This window comes from Mesoplodon densirostris, chromosome 7 (genome assembly GCF_025265405.1).
Source record: "Mesoplodon densirostris isolate mMesDen1 chromosome 7, mMesDen1 primary haplotype, whole genome shotgun sequence".
Lineage (NCBI taxonomy): Eukaryota > Metazoa > Chordata > Mammalia > Artiodactyla > Ziphiidae > Mesoplodon > Mesoplodon densirostris.
In genome coordinates this window covers 45723445-45743049 of record NC_082667.1, presented here as the reverse complement: position 1 = coordinate 45743049, position 19605 = coordinate 45723445, and the positions used below count along the sequence as shown (strand labels likewise).

The 19605-nt window shown below is 39.1% G+C and overlaps 1 protein-coding gene across 1 annotated transcript in view; it reads right to left on the bottom strand.

The window, feature by feature from the left end:
* Window positions 1-1209: 1209 nt before the first annotated feature.
* The window catches only part of CTSC (cathepsin C), a 47328-nt gene continuing 28932 nt past the window's right edge, over window positions 1210-19605 (bottom strand). The window contains exons 6-7 of the mRNA XM_060104587.1: window positions 15279-15410; window positions 1210-1712 (exon numbers count right to left, since the gene is read on the bottom strand). Coding sequence (XP_059960570.1) covers window positions 1210-1712; window positions 15279-15410 — 635 coding nt within the window. The remainder of the gene's footprint in view (window positions 1713-15278; window positions 15411-19605) is intronic.

Genomic DNA, 19605 nt, shown 5'->3' with positions numbered 1-19605 from the left:
TGAACTGCAATACAAAAAGTACATGAGGCTTAAGACAAAACTGAGACTTAACATGTCAATGTGAAATTTCCAACTATGCATCTAGTATCCCTGGTGATTTTGGATACTCTGGTGGAAAGCACAGAGATTCAGTGTCTAAGTCACTCAAGGAGAACCAGATTTAGAAAACCTAGGTTCTAATCTAGACTCATTATTTACCAGCTGTGTGACCTTGGATGAGCCACTTGCCCTCTGTATAAGCCTCAGTGTCTTTTTCTGGTTAAGAGGAAGTTACATTGAACCATCTCCAGGGTCCCTTTCAGCTCTAAAAGCCTTATAGTTCTTGTTTATGGTTTAGAGCTCTAATTTGCCTAATTTTGCCAGATCTATTATTTCTAATGGATCCTATCTGTTTACACAGTGTGGAGATTTCATATCACTGTGAAATATCCCTTGGAGATCCCAAAGATCTGACCAAATATAAACTGCTAATATTCCACTAATTAGGCTATTACTGCTCAGCCAATGAAGGCTAACCAATACTTCCAAATGCAAGATACACCATAAGAAGGTTCAACCAATAACCAGACTCCTGTATCTTTTCTTTATAATCTCTGTCTCATCAAATATCCAGGAGATAATTTCAGGGTTCACTAGACATTAACTGAGTATACTCCTTATTGTAAATGTTCATAATTTTGTTGTTTTTAGTTGAAATACCCTGATTTTCCTTTTTAAAGTATTTACATAAGTGAGAGAAGTAAATACAACTGAAGGAGTCAAGATTAAAAATTCTCTTAAGCACATACATAAATTTCAAAATACATATCACCTGAATATTTACAAAAAATTTTTAAATTTAATAATCATTGCCATATTTTCTCATGATTTATACAAGTTAAAAGTAAGCCTGTGCATTCACATAGACTTTTAAAAATACAGCATCTGTTTGAATCACAAATGATTAGCAAAATCCATTACTTCATAGTTCACCATCATCCGTAAAAACCCCATTTCACTGAATACTTAGGGAAAAGCAGGCTGGTGTTCAATGGGAAAGTATATTACCGTCAAGGGCAGTTTTAATTTTAAAGGCACAAATCTTCATAGGAATCTATTTGTAAGCTTTTGACATTGCAGTAGCAATATGGTAAAAGTCTCTAGTCTGTGAATAAGTCAGTTTCCTTTCGTGACTGATGGTGGTCAGTATGAAACGCTGGGAGGTACACCCTACAATTTAGGAATTGGTGTGGCCGCCAGTGCTATGCTTTCAATTGAACACTCATCGGTTCCTCTGCGGATCCGGAAGTAACCATCCTCACCCCAGCCAGGGCCCCAGCTATTTTTAACAATCCAGTAATCCAGTCCAGAGGCCAAGTCAGTGCCATAGCCCACCAGCAGGATAGCATGATTGGTCAGCTCAAAGGGGTTGAAAGGGTCTCTCAGACCAGTGTGGTGGTAGATCCCCTTGTGGTAGTGGAAGAAGTCATCATAGACTTCAAAGGCAGCTGCCATGGGCCCATGATGGACCAGCTCAAGCCTCATCAGGGCTTCATTGCAGCCCCCATAGAAACCTCCCACATAGTGGTAGTCAGAGGAGTAGTAATGGAAGCAGTCCTCTTTGAGTTTGCATGGAGAATCTGTGCCTGTGTAGGGGAAGCAGGCCTCTTCCACCAGCCCAAAATCTTGGGCATACTTTCCCGCGATAAGATATGGGAAGCCACCTTCACAGCCTGAGGATGAAGAACACACAGAGTTATTATTACCCTCTATTAGAAAGGGGTACAAAAGAAACTGTCCCATTTCATATTTTTTCTTTTCTATGCCATTAATTATTCTTTATGTCACTCCTAGAAGTTGTTTCTTAGCTTAAATACCACTTCATTCATCCATCCATCAGGCATCTATTTGACAGACATTTATTCGGCACCTGATATGGAAGGTAGCTTCGTGGTTAAGTGGGAGGCTCCGAAGCCTGACTATATAGGCTCAGTCCAAAAGTGGGTTAAGAATTGATAATTTCTCTGTACCTCTGTTTACTTATCTGTAAAATATAGATAGCAATAGCACCTTCCTTGTAGGATTAAATAAATTACTTCATGTAAAAGCAATAAAAGTTCGCTATTATTGTCATTATTAAATAGCCAGACACTTCCTCAATGAAGTCTTCTCTGACCACCTCTTGCAGAAAAGTCTAAATTAGGTCCCTATATCCTTCCTCCAGTCCTGGCCCTATTACAAGCATATCTCAGAGACTCTGCAGGTTCAGTTCCAGACTACCAAAATAAAGCAAATATCACAATAAAGTCACACAAATGTTTTGGTTTCCTAGTGCATATGAAAGTTATGTTTACAGTCTACTGTAGTCTATTAAGTGTGCATTTTGTCTAAAAAACAGTACACACACCTTAATTTTAAAATGCTTTATTGCTAAAAAAAACCCTGCTAACCATCACCAGAGCATTCAATGAGTTATAATCTTTTTGCTGGCAGAGGGTTGGAAATATTTCAAGAATTACCAAAATGTGATAAAGAGACATGAAGTGAGCAAATCCTGTTGCAAAAATGGCACTGACAGACTTGCTCGATGCAGGGTTGCCACGAACCTTCAATTTGTAAAACAAACAAACAAACAAACAAACAAAACCCATGCTGTATCTGAGAAGCACAATAAAATGAGCTATGCCTGCATACACATCCAGAACCCTTTTTCTTCATTGTTCTTTTTTTGTTTTCTTTTTTTTCTTTTTTCTTTTTTTCTTTTTTGCTTACCCTTCCCCCTCCCCATATCCTCAAGTCCATGCTCTAGTAGGTCTGTGTCTTTATTCCTGTCTTACCCCTATGTTCTTCATGACATTTTTTTCTTAAATTCCATATATATGTGTCAGCATACAGTATTTGTCTTTCTCTTTCTGACTTACTTCACTCTGTATGACAGACTCTAGGTCCATCCACCTCATTACAAATAGCTCAATTTCATTTCTTTTTATGGCTGAGTAATATTCCATTGTATATATGTGCCACATCTTCTTTATCCATTCATCCGATGATGGACACTTAGGTTGTTTCCATCTCCGGGCTATTGTAAATAGGGCTGCTATGAACATTTTGGTACATGTCTCTTTTTGAATTATGGTTTTCTCAGGGTATATGCCCAGTAGTGGGATTGCTGGGTCATATGGTAGTTCTATTTGTAGTTTTTTAAGGAACCTCCATACCGTTCTCCATAGTGGCTGTACCAATTCACATTCCCACCAGCAGTGCAAGAGTGTTCCCTTTTTTCCACACCCTCTCCAGCATTTATTGTTTCTAGATTTTTTGATGATGGCCATTCTGACTGGTGTGAGATGATATCTCATTGTAGTTTTGATTTGCATTTCTCTAATGAGTAAAGATGTTGAGCATCCTTTCATGTGTTTGTTGGCTGTCTGTATATCTTCTGTGGAGAAATGTCTATTTAGGTCTTCTGCCCATTTTTGGATTGGGTTGTTTGTTTTTTTGCTATTGAGCTGCATGAGCTGCTTATAAATTTTGGAGATTAATCCTTTGTCAGTTGCTTCATTTGCAAATATTTTCTCCCATTCTGAGGGTTGTCTTTTCGTCTTGTTTATGGTTTCCTTTGCTGTGCAAAAGCTTTGAAGTTTCATTAGGTCCCATGTGTTTATTTTTGTCTTTATTTCCATTTCTCTAGGAGGTGGGTCAAAAAGGATCTTGCTGTGATTTATGTCATAGAGTGTTCTGCCTATGTTTTCCTCTAGGAGTTTGATAGTGTCTGGCCTTACATTTAGGTCTTTAATCCATTTTGAGCTAATTTTTGTGTATGGTGTTAGGGAGTGATCTAATCTCATACTTTTACATGTCCCTGTCCAGTTTTCCCAGCACCACTTATTGAAGAGACTGTCCTTTCTCCACTGTACATTCCTGCCTCCTTTATCAAAGATAAGGTGACCATATGTGCGTGGGTTTATCTCTGGGCTTTCTATCCTGTTCCATTGATCTATCTTTCTGTTTTTGTGCCAGTACCATACTGTCTTGATTACTGTAGCTTTGTAGTATAGTCTGAAGTCAGGGAGCCTGATTCCTCCAGCTCCGTTTTTCGTTCTCAAGATTGCTTTGGCTATTCGGGGTCTTTTGTGTTTCCATACAAATTGTGAAATTTTTTGTTCTAGTTCTGTGAAAAATGCCATTGGTAGTTTGATAGGAATTGCATTGAATCTGTAGATTGCTTTGGGTAGTAGAGTCATTTTCACAATGTTGATTCTTCCAATCCAAGAACATGGTACATCTCTCCATCTATCTGTGTCATCTTTAATTTCTTTCATCAGTGTTTTATAATTTTCTGCATACAGGTCTTTTGTCTCCTTATGTAGGTTTATTCCTAGATATTTTATTCTTTTTGTTGCAATGGTAAATGGGAGTATTTCCTTGATTTCACTTTCAGATTTTTCATCATTAGTATATAGGAATGTCAGAGATTTCCGTGCATTAATTTTGTATCCTGCAACTTTACCAAATTCATTGATTAGCTCTAGTAGTTTTCTGGTAGCATCTTTAGGATTCTCTATGTATAGTATCATGTCATCTGTAAACAGTGACAGCTTTACTTCTTCTTTTCCCATTTGGATTCCTTTTATTTCCTTTTCTTCTCTGATTGCTGTGGCTAAAACTTCCAAAACTATGTTGAATAAGAGTGGTGAGAGTGGGCAACCTTGTCTTGTTCCTGATCTTAGTGGAAATGGTTTCAGTTTTTCACCATTGAGAACGATGCTGGCTGTGGGTTTGTCATATATGGCCTTTATTATGTTGAGGAAAGTTCCCTCTATGCCTACTTTCTGCAGGGTTTTTATCATAAATGGGTGTTGAATTTTGTCAAAAGCTTTCTCTGCATCTATTGAGATGATCATATGGTTTTTCTCCTTCAGTTTGTTAATATGGTGTATCACATTGATTGATTTGCGTATATTGAAGAATCCTTGCATTCCTGGAATAAACCCCACTTGATCATGGTGTATGATCCTTTTAATGTGCTGTTGGATTCTGTTTGCTAGTATTTTGTTGAGGATTTTTGCATCTATGTTCATCAGTGATATTGGCCTGTAGTTTTCTTTCTTTGTCACATCCTTGTCTGGTTTTGGTATCAAGGTGATGGTGGCCTCGTAGAATGAGTTTGGGAGTGTTCCTCCCTCTGCTATATTTTGGAAGAGTTTGAGAAGGATAGGTGTTAGCTCTTCTCTAAATGCTTGATAGAATTCGCCTGTGAAGCCATCTGGTCCTGGGCTTTTGTTTGTTGGAAGATTTTTAGTCACAGTTTCAATTTCAGTGCTTGTGATTGGTCTGTTCATATTTTCTATTTCTTCCTGATTCAGTCTTGGCAGGTTGTGCATTTCTAAGAATTTGTCCATTTCTTCCAGGTTGTCCATTTTATTGGCATAGAGTTGCTTATAGTAATCTCTCATGATCTTTTGTATTTCTGCAGTGTCAGTTGTTACTTCTCCTTTTTCATTTCTAATTCTATTGATTTGAGTTTTCTCCCTTTTTTTCTTGATGAGTCTGGCTAATGGTTTATCAATTTTGTTTATCTTCTCAAAGAACCAGCTTTTAGTTTTATTGATCTTTGCTATCGTTTCCTTCATTTCTTTTTCATTTATTTCTGATCTGATTTTTATGATTTCTTTCCTTCTGCTAACTTTGGGATGTTTTTGTTCTTCTTTCTCTAATTGCTTTAGGTGCAAGGTTAGGTTGTTTATTCGAGATATTTCCTGTTTCTTAAGGTGGGATTGTATTGCCATAAACTTCCCTCTTAGAACTGCTTTTGCTGCATCCCATAGGTTTTGGGTCGTCGTGTCTCCATTGTCATTTTTTTCTAGGTATTTTTTAATTTCCTCTTTGATTTCTTCAGTGATCACTTCGTTATTAAGTAGTGTATTGTTTAGCCTCCATGTGTTTGTATGTTTTACAGCTCTTTTCCTGTAATTGATATCTAGTCTCATAGCATTGTGGTCGGAAAAGATACTTGATACAATTTCAATTTTCTTAAATTTACCAAGGCTTGATTTGTGACCCAAGATATGATCTATCCTGGAGAATGTTCCATGAGCACTTGAGAAAAATGTGTATTCTGTTGTTTTTGGATGGAATGTCCTATAAATATCAATTAAGTCCATCTTGTTTAATGTATCATTTAAAGCTTGTGTTTCCTTATTTATTTTCATTTTGGATGACCTGTCCATTGGTGAAAGTGGGGTGTTAAAGTCCCCTACTATCATTGTGTTACTGTCGATTTCTCCTTTTATGGCTGTTAATATTTCCCTTATGTATTGGGGTGCTCCTATGTTTGTTGCATAAATATTTACAATTGTTATATCTTCTTCTTGGATTGATCCCTTGATCATTATGTAGTGTCCTTCTTTGTCTCTTTTAGTAGTCTTTATTTTAGAGTCTATTTTGTCTGATATGAGAATTGCTACTCCAGCTTTCTTTTGGTTTCCATTTGCATGGAATATCTTTTTCCATCCCCTTACTTTCAGTCTGTATGTGTCTCTAGGTCTGAAGTGGGTCTCTTGTAGACAGCATATATATGGGTCTTGTTTTTGTATCCATTCAGCCAGTCTGTGTCTTTTGGTGGGAGCATTTAGTCCATTTACATTTAAGGTAATTATTGATATGTATGTTCCTTTTCCCATTTTCTTAATTGTTTTGGGTTCGTTATTGTAGGTCTTTTCCTTCTGTTGTGTTTCTTGCCTAGAGAAGTTCCTTTAGCATTTGTTGTAAAGCTGGTTTGGTGGTGCTGAACTCTCTCAGCTTTTGCTTGTCTGTAAAGGTTTTAATTTCTCCATCAAATCTGAATGAGATCCTTGCTGGGTAGAGTAATCTTGGTTGCAGGTTTTTCTCCTTCATCACTTTAAGTATGTCCTGCCACTCCCTTCTGGCTTGTAGAGTTTCTGCTGAGAGATCAGCTGTTATCCTGATGGGGATTCCCTTGTGTGTTATTTGTTGTTTTTGCCTTGCTGCTTTTAATATGATTTCTTTGTGTTTAATTTTTGACAGTTTGATTAATATGTGTCTTGGTGTATTTCTCCTTGGATTTATTCTGTATGGGACTCTCTGTGCCTCCTGGACTTGATTAACTATTTCCTTTCCCATATTAGGGAAGTTTTCAACTATAATCTCTTCAAATATTTTCTCAGTCCCTTTCTTTTTCTCTTCTTCTTCTGGAACCCCTATAATTCGAATGTTGGTGCATTTAATGTTGTCCCAGAGGTCTCTGAGACTGTCCTCTGTTCTTTTCATTCTTTTTTCTTTATTTTGCTGTGCAGCAGTTATTTCCACTATTTTATCTTCCACCTCACTTATCCGTTCTTCTGCCTCAGTTATTCTGCTATTGATCCCATCTAGAGTATTTTTTATTTCATTTATTGTGTTTTTAATCGATGCTTGATTCGTCTTTAGTTCTTCTAGGTCCTTGTTTACTGTTTCTTGCATTTTGTCTATTCTATTTCCAAGATTTTGGATCATCTTTACCATCATTATTCTGAATTCTTTTTCAGATAGACTGCCTATTACCTCTTCATTTGTTAGGTCTGGTGGGTTTTTATCTTGCTCCTTCTCCTGCTGTGTGTTTTCCTGTCTTCTCATTTTGCTTATGTTACTGTGTTTGGGGTCTCCTTTTTGCAGGCTGCAGGTTCGTAGTTCCCGTTGTTTTTGGTGTCTGTCCCCAGTGGCTAAGGTTGGTGTAGTGGGTTGTGTAGGCTTCTTGGTGGAGGGGACTACTGCCTGTGTTCTGGTGGATGAGGCTGGATCTTGTCTTTCTGGTGGGCAGGTCCACGTCTGGTGGTGTGTTTTGGGGTGTTTGCGGACTTTTTATGATTTGAGGCAGCCTCTCTGCTAATGGGTGGCGTTGTGTTCCTGTCTTGCTAGTTGTTTGGCAAAGGGTGTCCAGCACTGTAGCTTGCTGGTCGTTGAGTGAAGCTGGGTGCTGGTGTTGAGATGGGGATCTCTGGAAGATTTTCGCCGTTTGATATTATGTGGAGCTGGGAGGTCTCTTGTGGACCAGTGTCCTGAAGTTCGCTCTCCCACCTCAGAGACACAGCACTGACTCCTGGCTACTCAATTTGGGATGATTTGTTGTCTATTCATGTATTCCACAGATGCAGGGTACATGAAGTTGATTGTGGAGATTTAATCCGCTGCTTCTGAGGCTGCTGGGAGAGGTTTCCCTTTCTCTTCTTTGTTCTCACAGCTCCTGGGTCTCAGCTTTGGATTTGGCCCCGCCTCTGCGTGTAGGTCACCGGAGGGCGTCTGTTCTTCGCTCAGACAGGACAGGGTTAAAGGAGCAGCCTCTTCGGGGACTCTGGCTCACTCAGGCCGGGCGGGAGGGAGGGGCACGGAGTGCGGGGCGAGCCTGCAGTGGCAGAGGTCGGCGTGACGTTGCACCAGCCCGAGGCGCGCCGTGCGTTCTCCCAGGGAAGCCGCCCCTGGATCCCGGGACCCCGGCAGTGGCAGGCTGCACAGGCTCCCGGAAGGGCGGTGTGGACAGTGACCTGCGCTCGCACACAGGCTTCTTGGCGGCGGCAGCAGCAGCCCCAGCGTCCCACGCCCGTCTCTGGGCTCCGCGCTTTCAGCCGCGACTCGCGCTCGTCTCTGGAGCTCCTTTACGCGGCGCTCTTAATCCCCTCTCCTCGCGCACCAGGAAACCAAGAGGGAAGAAAAAGTCTCCTGCCTCTTCGGCAGCTCCAGAGTTTTCCCGGACTCCCTCCCGGCTAGCTGTGGCACATCAGCCCCCTTCAGGCTGAGTTCTCGTCGCCAGCCCCAGTCCTCTCCCTGCGCTCTGACCGAAGCCCGAGCCTCAGCTCCAGCGCCGCCCGCCCCGGCGGGGGAGCAGACAAGCCTCTCGGGCTGGTGAGTGCCGCTCGGCACCGCTCCTCTGTGCGGGAATCTCTCTGCTTTGCCCTACCCAGGTATGTGGGGAGTTTCTTGCCTTTTGGGAGGTCTGGGGTCTTCTGCCAGCGTTCAGTAGGTGTTCTGTAGGAGTTGTTCCACGTGTAGCTGTATTTCTGGTGTATCTGTGGGGAGCTTCATTGTTCTTATAATTATTTAATTTCTATTTTCCTCACTTAACTGTAAGCTTCATGAGGGTAAGGACTCTCTTTTATTTATTTATTTATTTATTTTTTTGCGGTACGTGGGCCTTTCACTGTTGTGGGCTCTCCCGTTGCGGAGCACAGGCTCTGGATGTGCAGGCTCAGCGGCCATGGCTCACGGGCCCAGCCACTCTGTGGCATGTGGGATCTTCCCGGACTGGGGCACGAACCCGTGTCCCCTGCATCGGCAGGCAGACTCCCAACCACTGCGTCACCAGGGAAACCTGTAAGGACTCTCTTGATACTTCAGAGTCCCCAGGGCCCAAAAGTCACAATGTCAGAGTTTAATAAGTATTTCAGAAAGAAGGAAAGGCTCACTGACAATCATTCACCAGCAGTTTCACTGGTGAACTGAGAAAGTCTCTAGTAGCCAAACCTGGGGTTGACAGCAGAAAACTTTAAAATGAGAATGTTTCTCCCTGAATCAATGGCAGCCGGGATTTCTACACACTTTACGTATAGCCTGTTCTAGAAGCCTACGTACACAATTTTTAAATCCTTCTGGAGAGAAACCAGTTTCGTATGATTTTAATAAGAATTAGGTTTCAGAATTAGACCTTATTTGGGACTGAAATTCATGCTTAGAAGCTGAGTGGCCTTCAAAATACTATAGAACAACTTCATGTCTGTTCCTTGTCTATAAATAGGATAACAGCTACTCTTTCAGGGTTTGAGCACTGTTGGATAATGCATGTAAGAGGCTCCTAAGACCCAGTGCTTACTCAAAATACAGCAATTATTGACATCTTGCTGGATGGTGCAGTGAATTCCATGAGAAACCACTCGATAATAAGTGATAGGACCAGAACTTGCACCCAGGTTTGTTCTTTTTTTTCTGAATTTTTGAATTTTATTTATTTTTGTATACAGCAGGTTCTTATTAGTCATCAGTTTTATACACATCAGTGTATACATGCCAATCCCAATTGCCCAATTCATCACACCCCCACCCCCACCTCCCCCACCACTTTCCCCCCTTGGTGTCCATACGTTTGTTCTCTACATCTGTGTCTCAATTTCTGCCCTGCAAACCAATTCATCTATACCACTTTTCTAGGTTCCAAATATATGCGTTAATATACAATATTTGTTTTTCTCTTTCTGATTTACTTCATTCTGTATGATAGTCTCTAGATACACCCACGTCTCAACAAATGACCCAATTTCGTTCCTTTTTATGTCTGAGTAATATTCCATTGTATATATGTACCACATCTTCTTTGTCCATTCATGTGTCAGTGGGCATTTTGGTTGCTTCCATGACCTGGCTATTGTAAATACTGCTGCAAAGAACATTGGGGTGCATGTATCTTTTTGAATTATGGTTTTCTCTGGGTATATGCCCAGTAGTGGGACTGCTGGATCATATGGTAGTTCTAATTTTACTTTTTTAAGGAACCTCCATACTGTTCTCCATAGTGGCTGTATCAATTTACATTCCCACCAACAGTGCAAGCGGGTTCCCTTTTCTCCACACCCTCTCCAGCATTTGTTGTTTGTAGATTTTCTGATGATGCCCATTCTAATGGGTGTGAGGTGATAGCTCACTGTAGTTTTGATTTGCATTTCTCTAATAATTAGTGATATTGAGCAGCTTTTCATGTGCCTCTTGGCCATCTGTATGCCTTCTTTGGAGAAATGTCTATTTAGGTCTTCTGCCCATTTTTTGACTGGGTTATTTAGTTTTTTAATATTGAGCTGCATGAGCTGTTTATATATATTGGAGATTAATCCTTTGTCTGTTGATTCATTTGCAAATATCTTCTCCCACTCTGAGGATTATCTTTTCGTCTTGTTTATGGTTTCCTTTGCTGTGCAAAAGCTTTTAAGTTTCATCAGGTCCCATTTGTTTATTTTTGTTTTTATTTCTATTACTCTAGGAGGTGGATCAAAACAGATCCTGCTGTGATTTATGTAAGAGTGTTCTTCCTATGTTTTCCTCTAAGAGTTTTATAGTGTCCAGTCTTACATTTAGGTCTCTAATCCATTTTGAGTTTATTTTTGTGTATGGTGTTAGGGAGTGTTCTAATTTCATTCTTTTACATGTAGCTGTCCACTTTTCCCAGCACCACTTATTGAAGATACTGTATTTTCTCCATTGTATATCCTTGCCTCCTTTGTCATAGGTTAGTTGACCATAAGTGCGTGGGTTTATCTCTGGGCTTTCTATCTTGTTCCATTGATCTATATTTCTGTTTTTGTGGCAGTACCATATTGCCTTGATTACTGTAGCTTTGTAGTATAGTCTGAAGTCAGGGAGCCTGATTCCTCCAGCTCTGCTTTTTTCCCTCAAGACTGCTTTGGGTATTCAGGGTCTTTTGTGTCTCCATACAAATTTAAGGTTTTTTGTTATAGTTCTGTGAAAAATGCCATTGGGAAATTGATAGGGATTGCATTGAATCTGTAGATTGCTTTGGGTAGTATAGTCATTTTTACAATATTGATTCTTCCAATACAAGAACATGGTATCTCTCTCCATCTGTTGGTATCATCTTTAATTTCTTTCATCAGTGTCTTATAGTTTGCTGCTTACAGGTCTTTTCTCTCCCTAGGTAGGTTTATTCCTAGGTATTTTACTCTTTTTGTTGCAATGGTAAATGGGAGTGTTTCCTTAATTTCTCTTTCAGATTTTTCATCATTAGTATACAGGAATGCAAGAGATTTCTGTGCATTAGTTTTGTATCCTGCAACTTTACCAAATTCATTGATAAGCTAGTAGTTTTCTGGTGGCATCTTTAGGATTCTCTATGTATAGTATCATGTCTTCTGCAAACACTAACAGTTTTACTTCTTCTTTCCCGATTTGTATTCCTTTTATTTCTTTTCCTTCTCAGATCTGCTAGGACTTCCAAAACTTTGTTGAATAATAGTGGTGAGAGTGGACATCCTTGTCTTCTTCCTGATCTTAGAGGAAATGCTTTCAGTTTTTCACCATTGAGAATGATGTTTGCTGTGGGTTTGTCATATATGGCCTTTATTATGTTGAGGTAGGTTCCCTCTATGCCCAATTTCTGGAGAGTTTTGATCATAAATCGGTATTGAATTTTTTCAAAAGCTTTTTCTGAATCTTTTGAGATGATCATATGGTTTTTATTCTTCAGTTTGTTAATATAGTGTATCACATTGGTTGGTTTGTGTAGACTGAAGAATTCTTGCATCCCTGGGATAAATCCCAGTTGATCATAGTTTATGATCCTTTTAATGTTGTTGGATTCTGTTTGCTAGTATTTTGTTGAGGATTTTTGCATCTATATTCATCAGTGATATTGCTCTGTAATTTTCTTTCGTTGTAGCATCTGTCTGGTTCTGGTGTCAGAGTGATGGTGGCCTCATAGAATGAGTTTGGGAGTGTTCCTTCCTCTGCAATATTTTGGAAGAGTTTGAGAAGTATAGGTGTTTGCTCTTCTCTAAATGTTTGATAGAATTCACCTGTGAAGCCATCTGGTCCTGGACTTTGTTTGTTGGAAGATTTTTAATCACAGTTTCAATTTCATTACTTGTGATTGGTCTGTTCATATTTTCTATTTCTTCCTGGTTCAGTCTTGGAAGGTTATACCTTTCTAAGAATTAGTCCATTTCTTCCAGGTTGTCCATTTTTTGGCATAGAGTTGCTTGTAGTAGTCTCTTAGGATGCTTTGTATTTATGCGGTGTCTGTTGCAACTTCCCCTTTTTCATTTCTAATTTTATTGATTTGAGTCCTCTCCCTCTTTTTCTTGATGAGCCTGGCTAATGGTTTATCAATATGGTTTATCTTCTCAAAGAACCAGCTTTTAGTTTTATTGAACTTTGCTATTGTTTTCTTTGTTTCTATTTCATTTATTTCTGCTCTGATCTCTATGATTTCTTTCCTTCTGCTAACTTTGGGTTTTGTTCATTCTTCTTTCTCTAGTTCTTTTAGGTGTAAGGTAAGATTGTTTATTTGAGATTTTTCTTGTTTCTTTTTTCTTTTCTTTTTTTTTTGCGGTATGTGGGCCTCTCACTGTTGTGGCCTCTCCCATGGCGGAGCACAGGCTCCGGACACGCAGGCTCAACGGCCATGGCCCACGGGCCCAGCTGCTCCGTGGCATGTGGGATCTTCCCGGACTGGGGCACGAACCCGTGTCCCCTGCATCGGCAGGCAGACTCTCAACCACTGCGCCACCAGGGAAGCCCCTTTTCTTGTTTCTTGAGGTAGGCTTGTATAGCTATAAACTTCCCTCTTAGAACTGCTTTTGCTGCATCCCATAGGTTTTGGATAGTTGCTTCATTGTCATTTGTCTCTAGGTAGGTTTTGATTTCCTCTTTGATTTCTTCAGTGATCACTTTGTTATTTAGTAGTGTATTGTTTAGCCTCCACGTGTTTGCTGTAATTCATTTCTAATCTCATAGCATTGTGATCAGAAAAGATGCATGATACGATTTCAATTTTCTTAAATTTACTGAGGCTTGATTTGTGACCCAAGATGTGATCTATCCTGGAGAATGTTCCATGCGCACTTGAGAAGAAAGTGTAATCTGCTATTTTTGGATGGAATGTCCTATAAATATCAATTAAATCTATCTGGTCTATTGTGTCATTTAAAGCTTCTGTTTCCTTATTAATTTTCTGTTTGGATGATCTGTCCATTGGTGTAAGTGAGGTGTTAAAAGTCCCCCACTATTATTGTGTTACTGTCAATATCCTCTTTTATAGCTGTTAGCAGTTGCCTATGTATTGTGGTGCTCCTATCTTGGGTGCATATATATTTATAATTGTTATATCTTCTTCTTGGATTGTTCCCTTGATCATTATGTAGTGTCCTTCCTTGTCTCTTGTAACATTCTTTATTTTAAAGTCTATTTTATCTGATATGAGTGTTGCTACTCCAGCTTTCTTTTGATTTCCATTTGTATGGAATATCTTTTTCCATCCCCTCACTTTCAGTCTGTATGTGTCCCTAGGTCTGAAGTGGGTCACTTGTAGACAGCATATATATAGGTCTTATTTTTGTATCCATTCAGCAAGCCTGTGTCTTTTGGTTGGAGCATTTAATCCATTCACGTTTAAGGTAATTATCAGTATGTATGTTCCTATGACCATTTTCTTAATTGTTTTGGGTTTGTTTTTGTAGGTCCTTATCTTTGCTTGTGTTTCCTACTTAGAGAAGTTCCTTTAGCATTTGTTGTAGAGCTGGTTTGGTGGTGCTGAATTCTCTTAGCTTCTCTTGTCTGTAAAGCTTTTGATTTCTCCATTGAGTCTGAATGAGATCCTTGCCGGGTAGAGTAATCTTGGTTGTAGGTTCTTCCCTTTCATCACTTTAAGTATATCATGGCACTCCCTTCTGGCTTGTAGAGTTTCTGCTGAGAAATCAGCTGTTAACCTTATGGGAGTTCCCTTGTATGTTATTTGTCATTTTTCCCTTGCTGCTTTCAATAATTTTTCTTTGTGTTTAGTTTTTGCCAGTTTGATTACTGTGGGTCTCAGTGTGTTTCTCCTTGGGTTTCTCCTGTATGGGACTCTCTGTGCTTCCTGGACTTGGGTGGCTGTTTCCTTTCCCATGTTAGGGAAGTTTTCGACTATAATCTCTTCAAATATTTTCTCAGGTCCTTTCTCTCTCTCTTCTTCTTCTGGGACCCCTGTAATGCGAATGTTGTTGCATTTAATGTTGTCCCCACGGTCTCTTAGGCTGTCTTCATTTCTTTTCTTTCTTTTTTCTTTGTTCTGTTCCACAGCAGTGAATTCCACCATTCTGTTTTCCAGGTCACTTATCAGCTCTTCTGCCTCAGTTATTCTGCTATTGATTCCTTCTAGTGTAGTTTTCATTTCAGTTATTGTATTGTTCATCTCTGTTTGTTTGTTCTTTAATTCTTCTACGTGTTTTTTAAACATTTCTTGCATCTTCTCGATCTTTGTCTCTATTCTTTTTCCGAGGTCCTGGATCATCTTCACCCTGATTATTCTGAATCCTTTTCTGGAAGGTTGCCTATCTCCACTTCATTTAGTTGTTTTTCTGGGGTTTTATCTTGTTCCTTCATCTGGTACATAGCCTTCTGCCTTTTCATCTTGTCTATCTTTCTATGAATCACACCCAGGGTTTCTGACAGAAGACATTATGATCTCTGTACTATCCCATCCTTACGGCTTTGCCAACAATGGCAAACTACACACAGGTAAACAGTGCCTGAAATACAACACATACCTTGAGCATACTGGCTGCAAGACACAGCCTCCTGAGGACTCAAGATTGGGGTCTGGGTATTGTTGGTTAGTATACGGATTCTTGCTTCCATCATCCCTATAGAAGCAAATGAGTAGCAGCTTCCACAAGACCCTGGTGATAGAAAAGAAGGATATATAACCCAAGAGACCTTTGATGCACTCAAAAAGAATCATAGAAACCTTAAATGCATGACATACATTAATATATTTATATTGAGTGTTGCGGTTTTTGTTCATAAGGATCAGCACAATATAGAAGATTCAATCAAAGAATGCTACTGAGGTTACAGGCAAACATTAAGATTTTAGTTTTTTCACCAAAAGGCAAACATTACTATACGGGGCTTTTCTTGAAAATACTTTAGGAGAAAAAAACCTCCTAACTTCTGCAAAGCATTTGACAATATTCTTTTTTTTTTCAACATCTTTATTGGCATATAATTGCTTTACAATGGTGTGTTAGTTTCTGCTCTATAACAAAGTGAATCAGCTATACATATACATATATCCCCGTATCTCCTCCCTCTTGTGTCTCCCTCCCACCCTCCCTATCCCACCCCTCTAGGTGGTCACAAAGCACCCAGCTGATCTCCCTGTGCTATGCAGCTGCTTCCCACCGGCTATCTATTTTACATTTGGTAGTGTATATATGTCCATGCCACTCTCTCACTTCGTCCCAGCTTACCCTTCCCCCTCCCTGTGTCCTCAAGTCCATTCTCTACATCTGCATCTTTATTCTTGTCCTGCCCCTGGGTTCTTCAGAACCTATTTTTTTATATTCCATATATATGCGTTAGCATACAGTATTTATTTTTCTCTTTCTGACTTACTTCACTTTGTATGACAGTCTCTAGGTCCATCCACCTCACTACAAATAACTCAATTTCGTTTCTTTTTATGGCTGAGTAATATTCCACTGTATATATGTGCCACATCTTCTTTATCCATTAATCTGTTGATGGACACTTAGGTTGCCTCCATTTGGCAGTATTCTTAATAATGCAGAAATGATTTACATTTGCAACATTCTGAGCCATCAACTTGAGAGAAAATAATGGAGGGATACATATAAGCTAAGCTTTTAAATATCTCCAGAGAGGCATTTTCTAAAGCCCTTGTTGGGTGGAATTAACCCTAATAATGGCTCAGGTATGGGTGTATTATAGTAGAGAGTTGGATTCAACCAGGGTCAAGGAGGCAAAATACAACAAAGTCCAAGGAGGTAAGAGAGTAATTATAATGATGGATATGGTATTTAAGGTGGCCAATAAGGAAGTAAAGATATAAAGCAGTTGGAGGTAGTGAAATGGAAAATAAATTGAAAAGTAGCTGTATGGAGGTAGGGGAGAAGGGAAAAGAAAGCAGCTTTATTTAATATGTAAATGCTCTGGCAAGACAAAATAAATTTACTTAAGAAGCATATGCTAGGAATATAGTTGCTGCTTCAAGAGAAGAAAAAATATTGTATTATGAGGTAATTTATATAAAAATATTTTTATCTGTTTCTTCAATATGTGTGAGTAGAAGAAATAAATACACAGAATAAAATATGGAATGTATGTAACAAAACTGGGATTTCCACTTGTTGCAATTCTAGAAAGAAATGAGCATAACTTAATATCCCCATTATGATACAGCCTCTTTCACCTCTGCCACTGATATAAATTCTACATGGAGATATGCTTGTACCAAACCTGAGACACTGGTATTAAACGAAGTTGACATGTTATTCAAGTTACTAATATTAATTAGTTACCAAATTACTTGAATGGTAAGCACTCCCTTGTGCACGTAAAGTAAGATGAACGAACAGACAATATTACAATTCAAAACATTCATTCTACATAAAGGGAATGCTGCCTTTGTTCTCTTTAATAAGTCTGAATTTAGTTAGTGAATGTCTTCCTCCGAAAAGTATTAAGAAGAACACTGTCCATTAAAAATATGAGGGGCACTGTTTTTCTCTTCTCCAGGTAACCATTCATTCATGTCCCTCCCTGAGTACAAAGGAAAGCCAGGATACTCTATGCTCAGCTTCCAACATTCTTAAGCCTACTTGAATTACTTAATACCATTTTCCTCAAACTAAATTGTGAATTTCTTTGAGTGTTTACAGGAAATCTGTTTTCTTCACCTTGATGCCTGATGCAATGAAGGAACTCAGTGCATCTTTGTAGAAAGAAAAGTCAAATTATGAATAAGTGGATACATATTTATATCCAGGAGAGAAGGTTATTTCAATGGAAACAGTTAATATTTACTTTTAGTCCATTAGAGCCCTATCACCCTGTAACTTCTACCATTCTGATGGTCCCCAAAATTCTCCCCATAAACATCTCAGATTTATCCATACTGCTTTTGCCACTGAGGGATCACCTAAATTATGAAGATTAGAAGAGAAACATTTGGAAAGGGGCCTTGGGATTCATCTAGTGTACAACCTACTCAATAATACATACACTGAGATTCAAAAAGAAGCACTGACCTGTCCAAAGTCACAAAACTAAAGGGTGGCAGGTGCTAGCATCTAAATGTCTCCTAATGCAGAGTACTGTCTTTTTCCATTTATAGATCAGTATCTACTTTAAAGAATTTTCAAATTTCCTTTCCCTGTCTTCTAGTTACTAGATAGAATGAAATTAACTTGCATATTTTGTTTTCAAAACCATCCAAATAATACTATCCTTAGGACTCCTCTTTCAAATGACAGAATGTCAAAGAACTAGATGAGTGACAGTAAATGGCCAAGGCCAGTGTTCTTTTCTTGAGACATCAGGATCTTTTAATAAATAACATCACAAGAGTCTAGAAATGGCCCCGATTTGGCCATTTAGCATTCTTGGCCCAGGGCAGCCACAGAAATAATCTCTCTTGGTATTAACTATTAAACCCTCATCATCTGACCAGCCAGCATCGTGGGAGGGACAGGCCACATGTACATTCAAGGGCTCAGAATGTGCTCTGCTAGCAGAGAAATCACAGGAATGAGGAAAGGAGATAACCTTCCTCAAGCCCTTGATGTTCCCAGAAGGTCAGCTGCCAAGGTAATTAATGCCTCTTCAGAAGTCAGGGCCAGAGTCTAGGTCCTGTAAATCAACTATACTTCAATAAACAAACAAGTAAATAAATAAACAATAAAAATAAATAAAAGGACCATTTTCTCTTAAGAAGACTACAGGGCAATAAAGAAGAAGAAGGGGAGATGATCCAGACAGAGCTCTACAGTAATCATATTTCCACAATCTCAAATAGATACGTGATTGTCAGATGGTTTAACTATATTCAGCTGTAACTTCTAACAGTGGAGAGAACACTGAAATGGGAGTAAAGAGCCAGGATTCTTTTTTTCCCTTCCCTCCCACCCTGTCACTCAGCTGTGTGACTCTGGGCAAGTCACTTGACCTTTCTGGCATTTCTTTTTATTTGTGTGTAAAAGGAATAGGGTGGAGCAGTTTAAGGCCCCTGCCTTCCAGCTTTAATATAAACAGTAGTTAGAACAAGACTTAAATGAACTAGATTTTAAAGTTAGGAAAACCCTCTGCATTTCCTAATTAATGTGACCTGAAAGACACTCCCCTTCTCTCTTGAAGATGCAATAATAAATAAAGACAGCACAGCTGGGAGAAGAACAAAGAAAGTCCATCTCTTGCAACTTCCTAGCTCTCTTCCCTCTCACACATCAAAGTAAATCCTGGCTACATGGCTAGTGCTTGGAGATGTTAACACGTGTAAAGGTAAGAATTTGCACCCCCCCCCCGTGCCATATTTTTTTTCATTAATCTTGATTTGCTCTCCGAATAGAGAAAAGTTGTGAATTCCGTTAACTGTGGGTAATTTGAATTCTAGGTTATATAGAACACTGGTGTATTTAAGTTAGTGGAAATTTCCAAGTAGCCCAGTTAGTAGGAATAGAAAATAATTTTTTCCCAACCTAAAGTACAGAAAACCAAAAAGAAATCAAAAGAGGAACAACTAAGTACATTATTTTCTCAGACACCTAACAAGATACTACAGATGAGGGATCAATTTAAAAGCAATTAATCTGTCAAAGCCCTCTGTTTTTAAATTGCCCATGTCTCTACAAACCATATTTATAACACTCAAAGAATATGGAATATTAGAGATGACAATACCTTTTACCAAGCCACAGGAAAACCATTGTCAAAGGATCTAGCTTTAGAGAGTCTAATTTCCTTCCCCTGAATTATTATCTCATCAGTAGTCAATCATATATTTTGTGAAGTGAGTGGAACTAAATATTTCTTTCAACCTTTTCCTAAAGAATTTTTAAAACGCCCTGTTAAAGC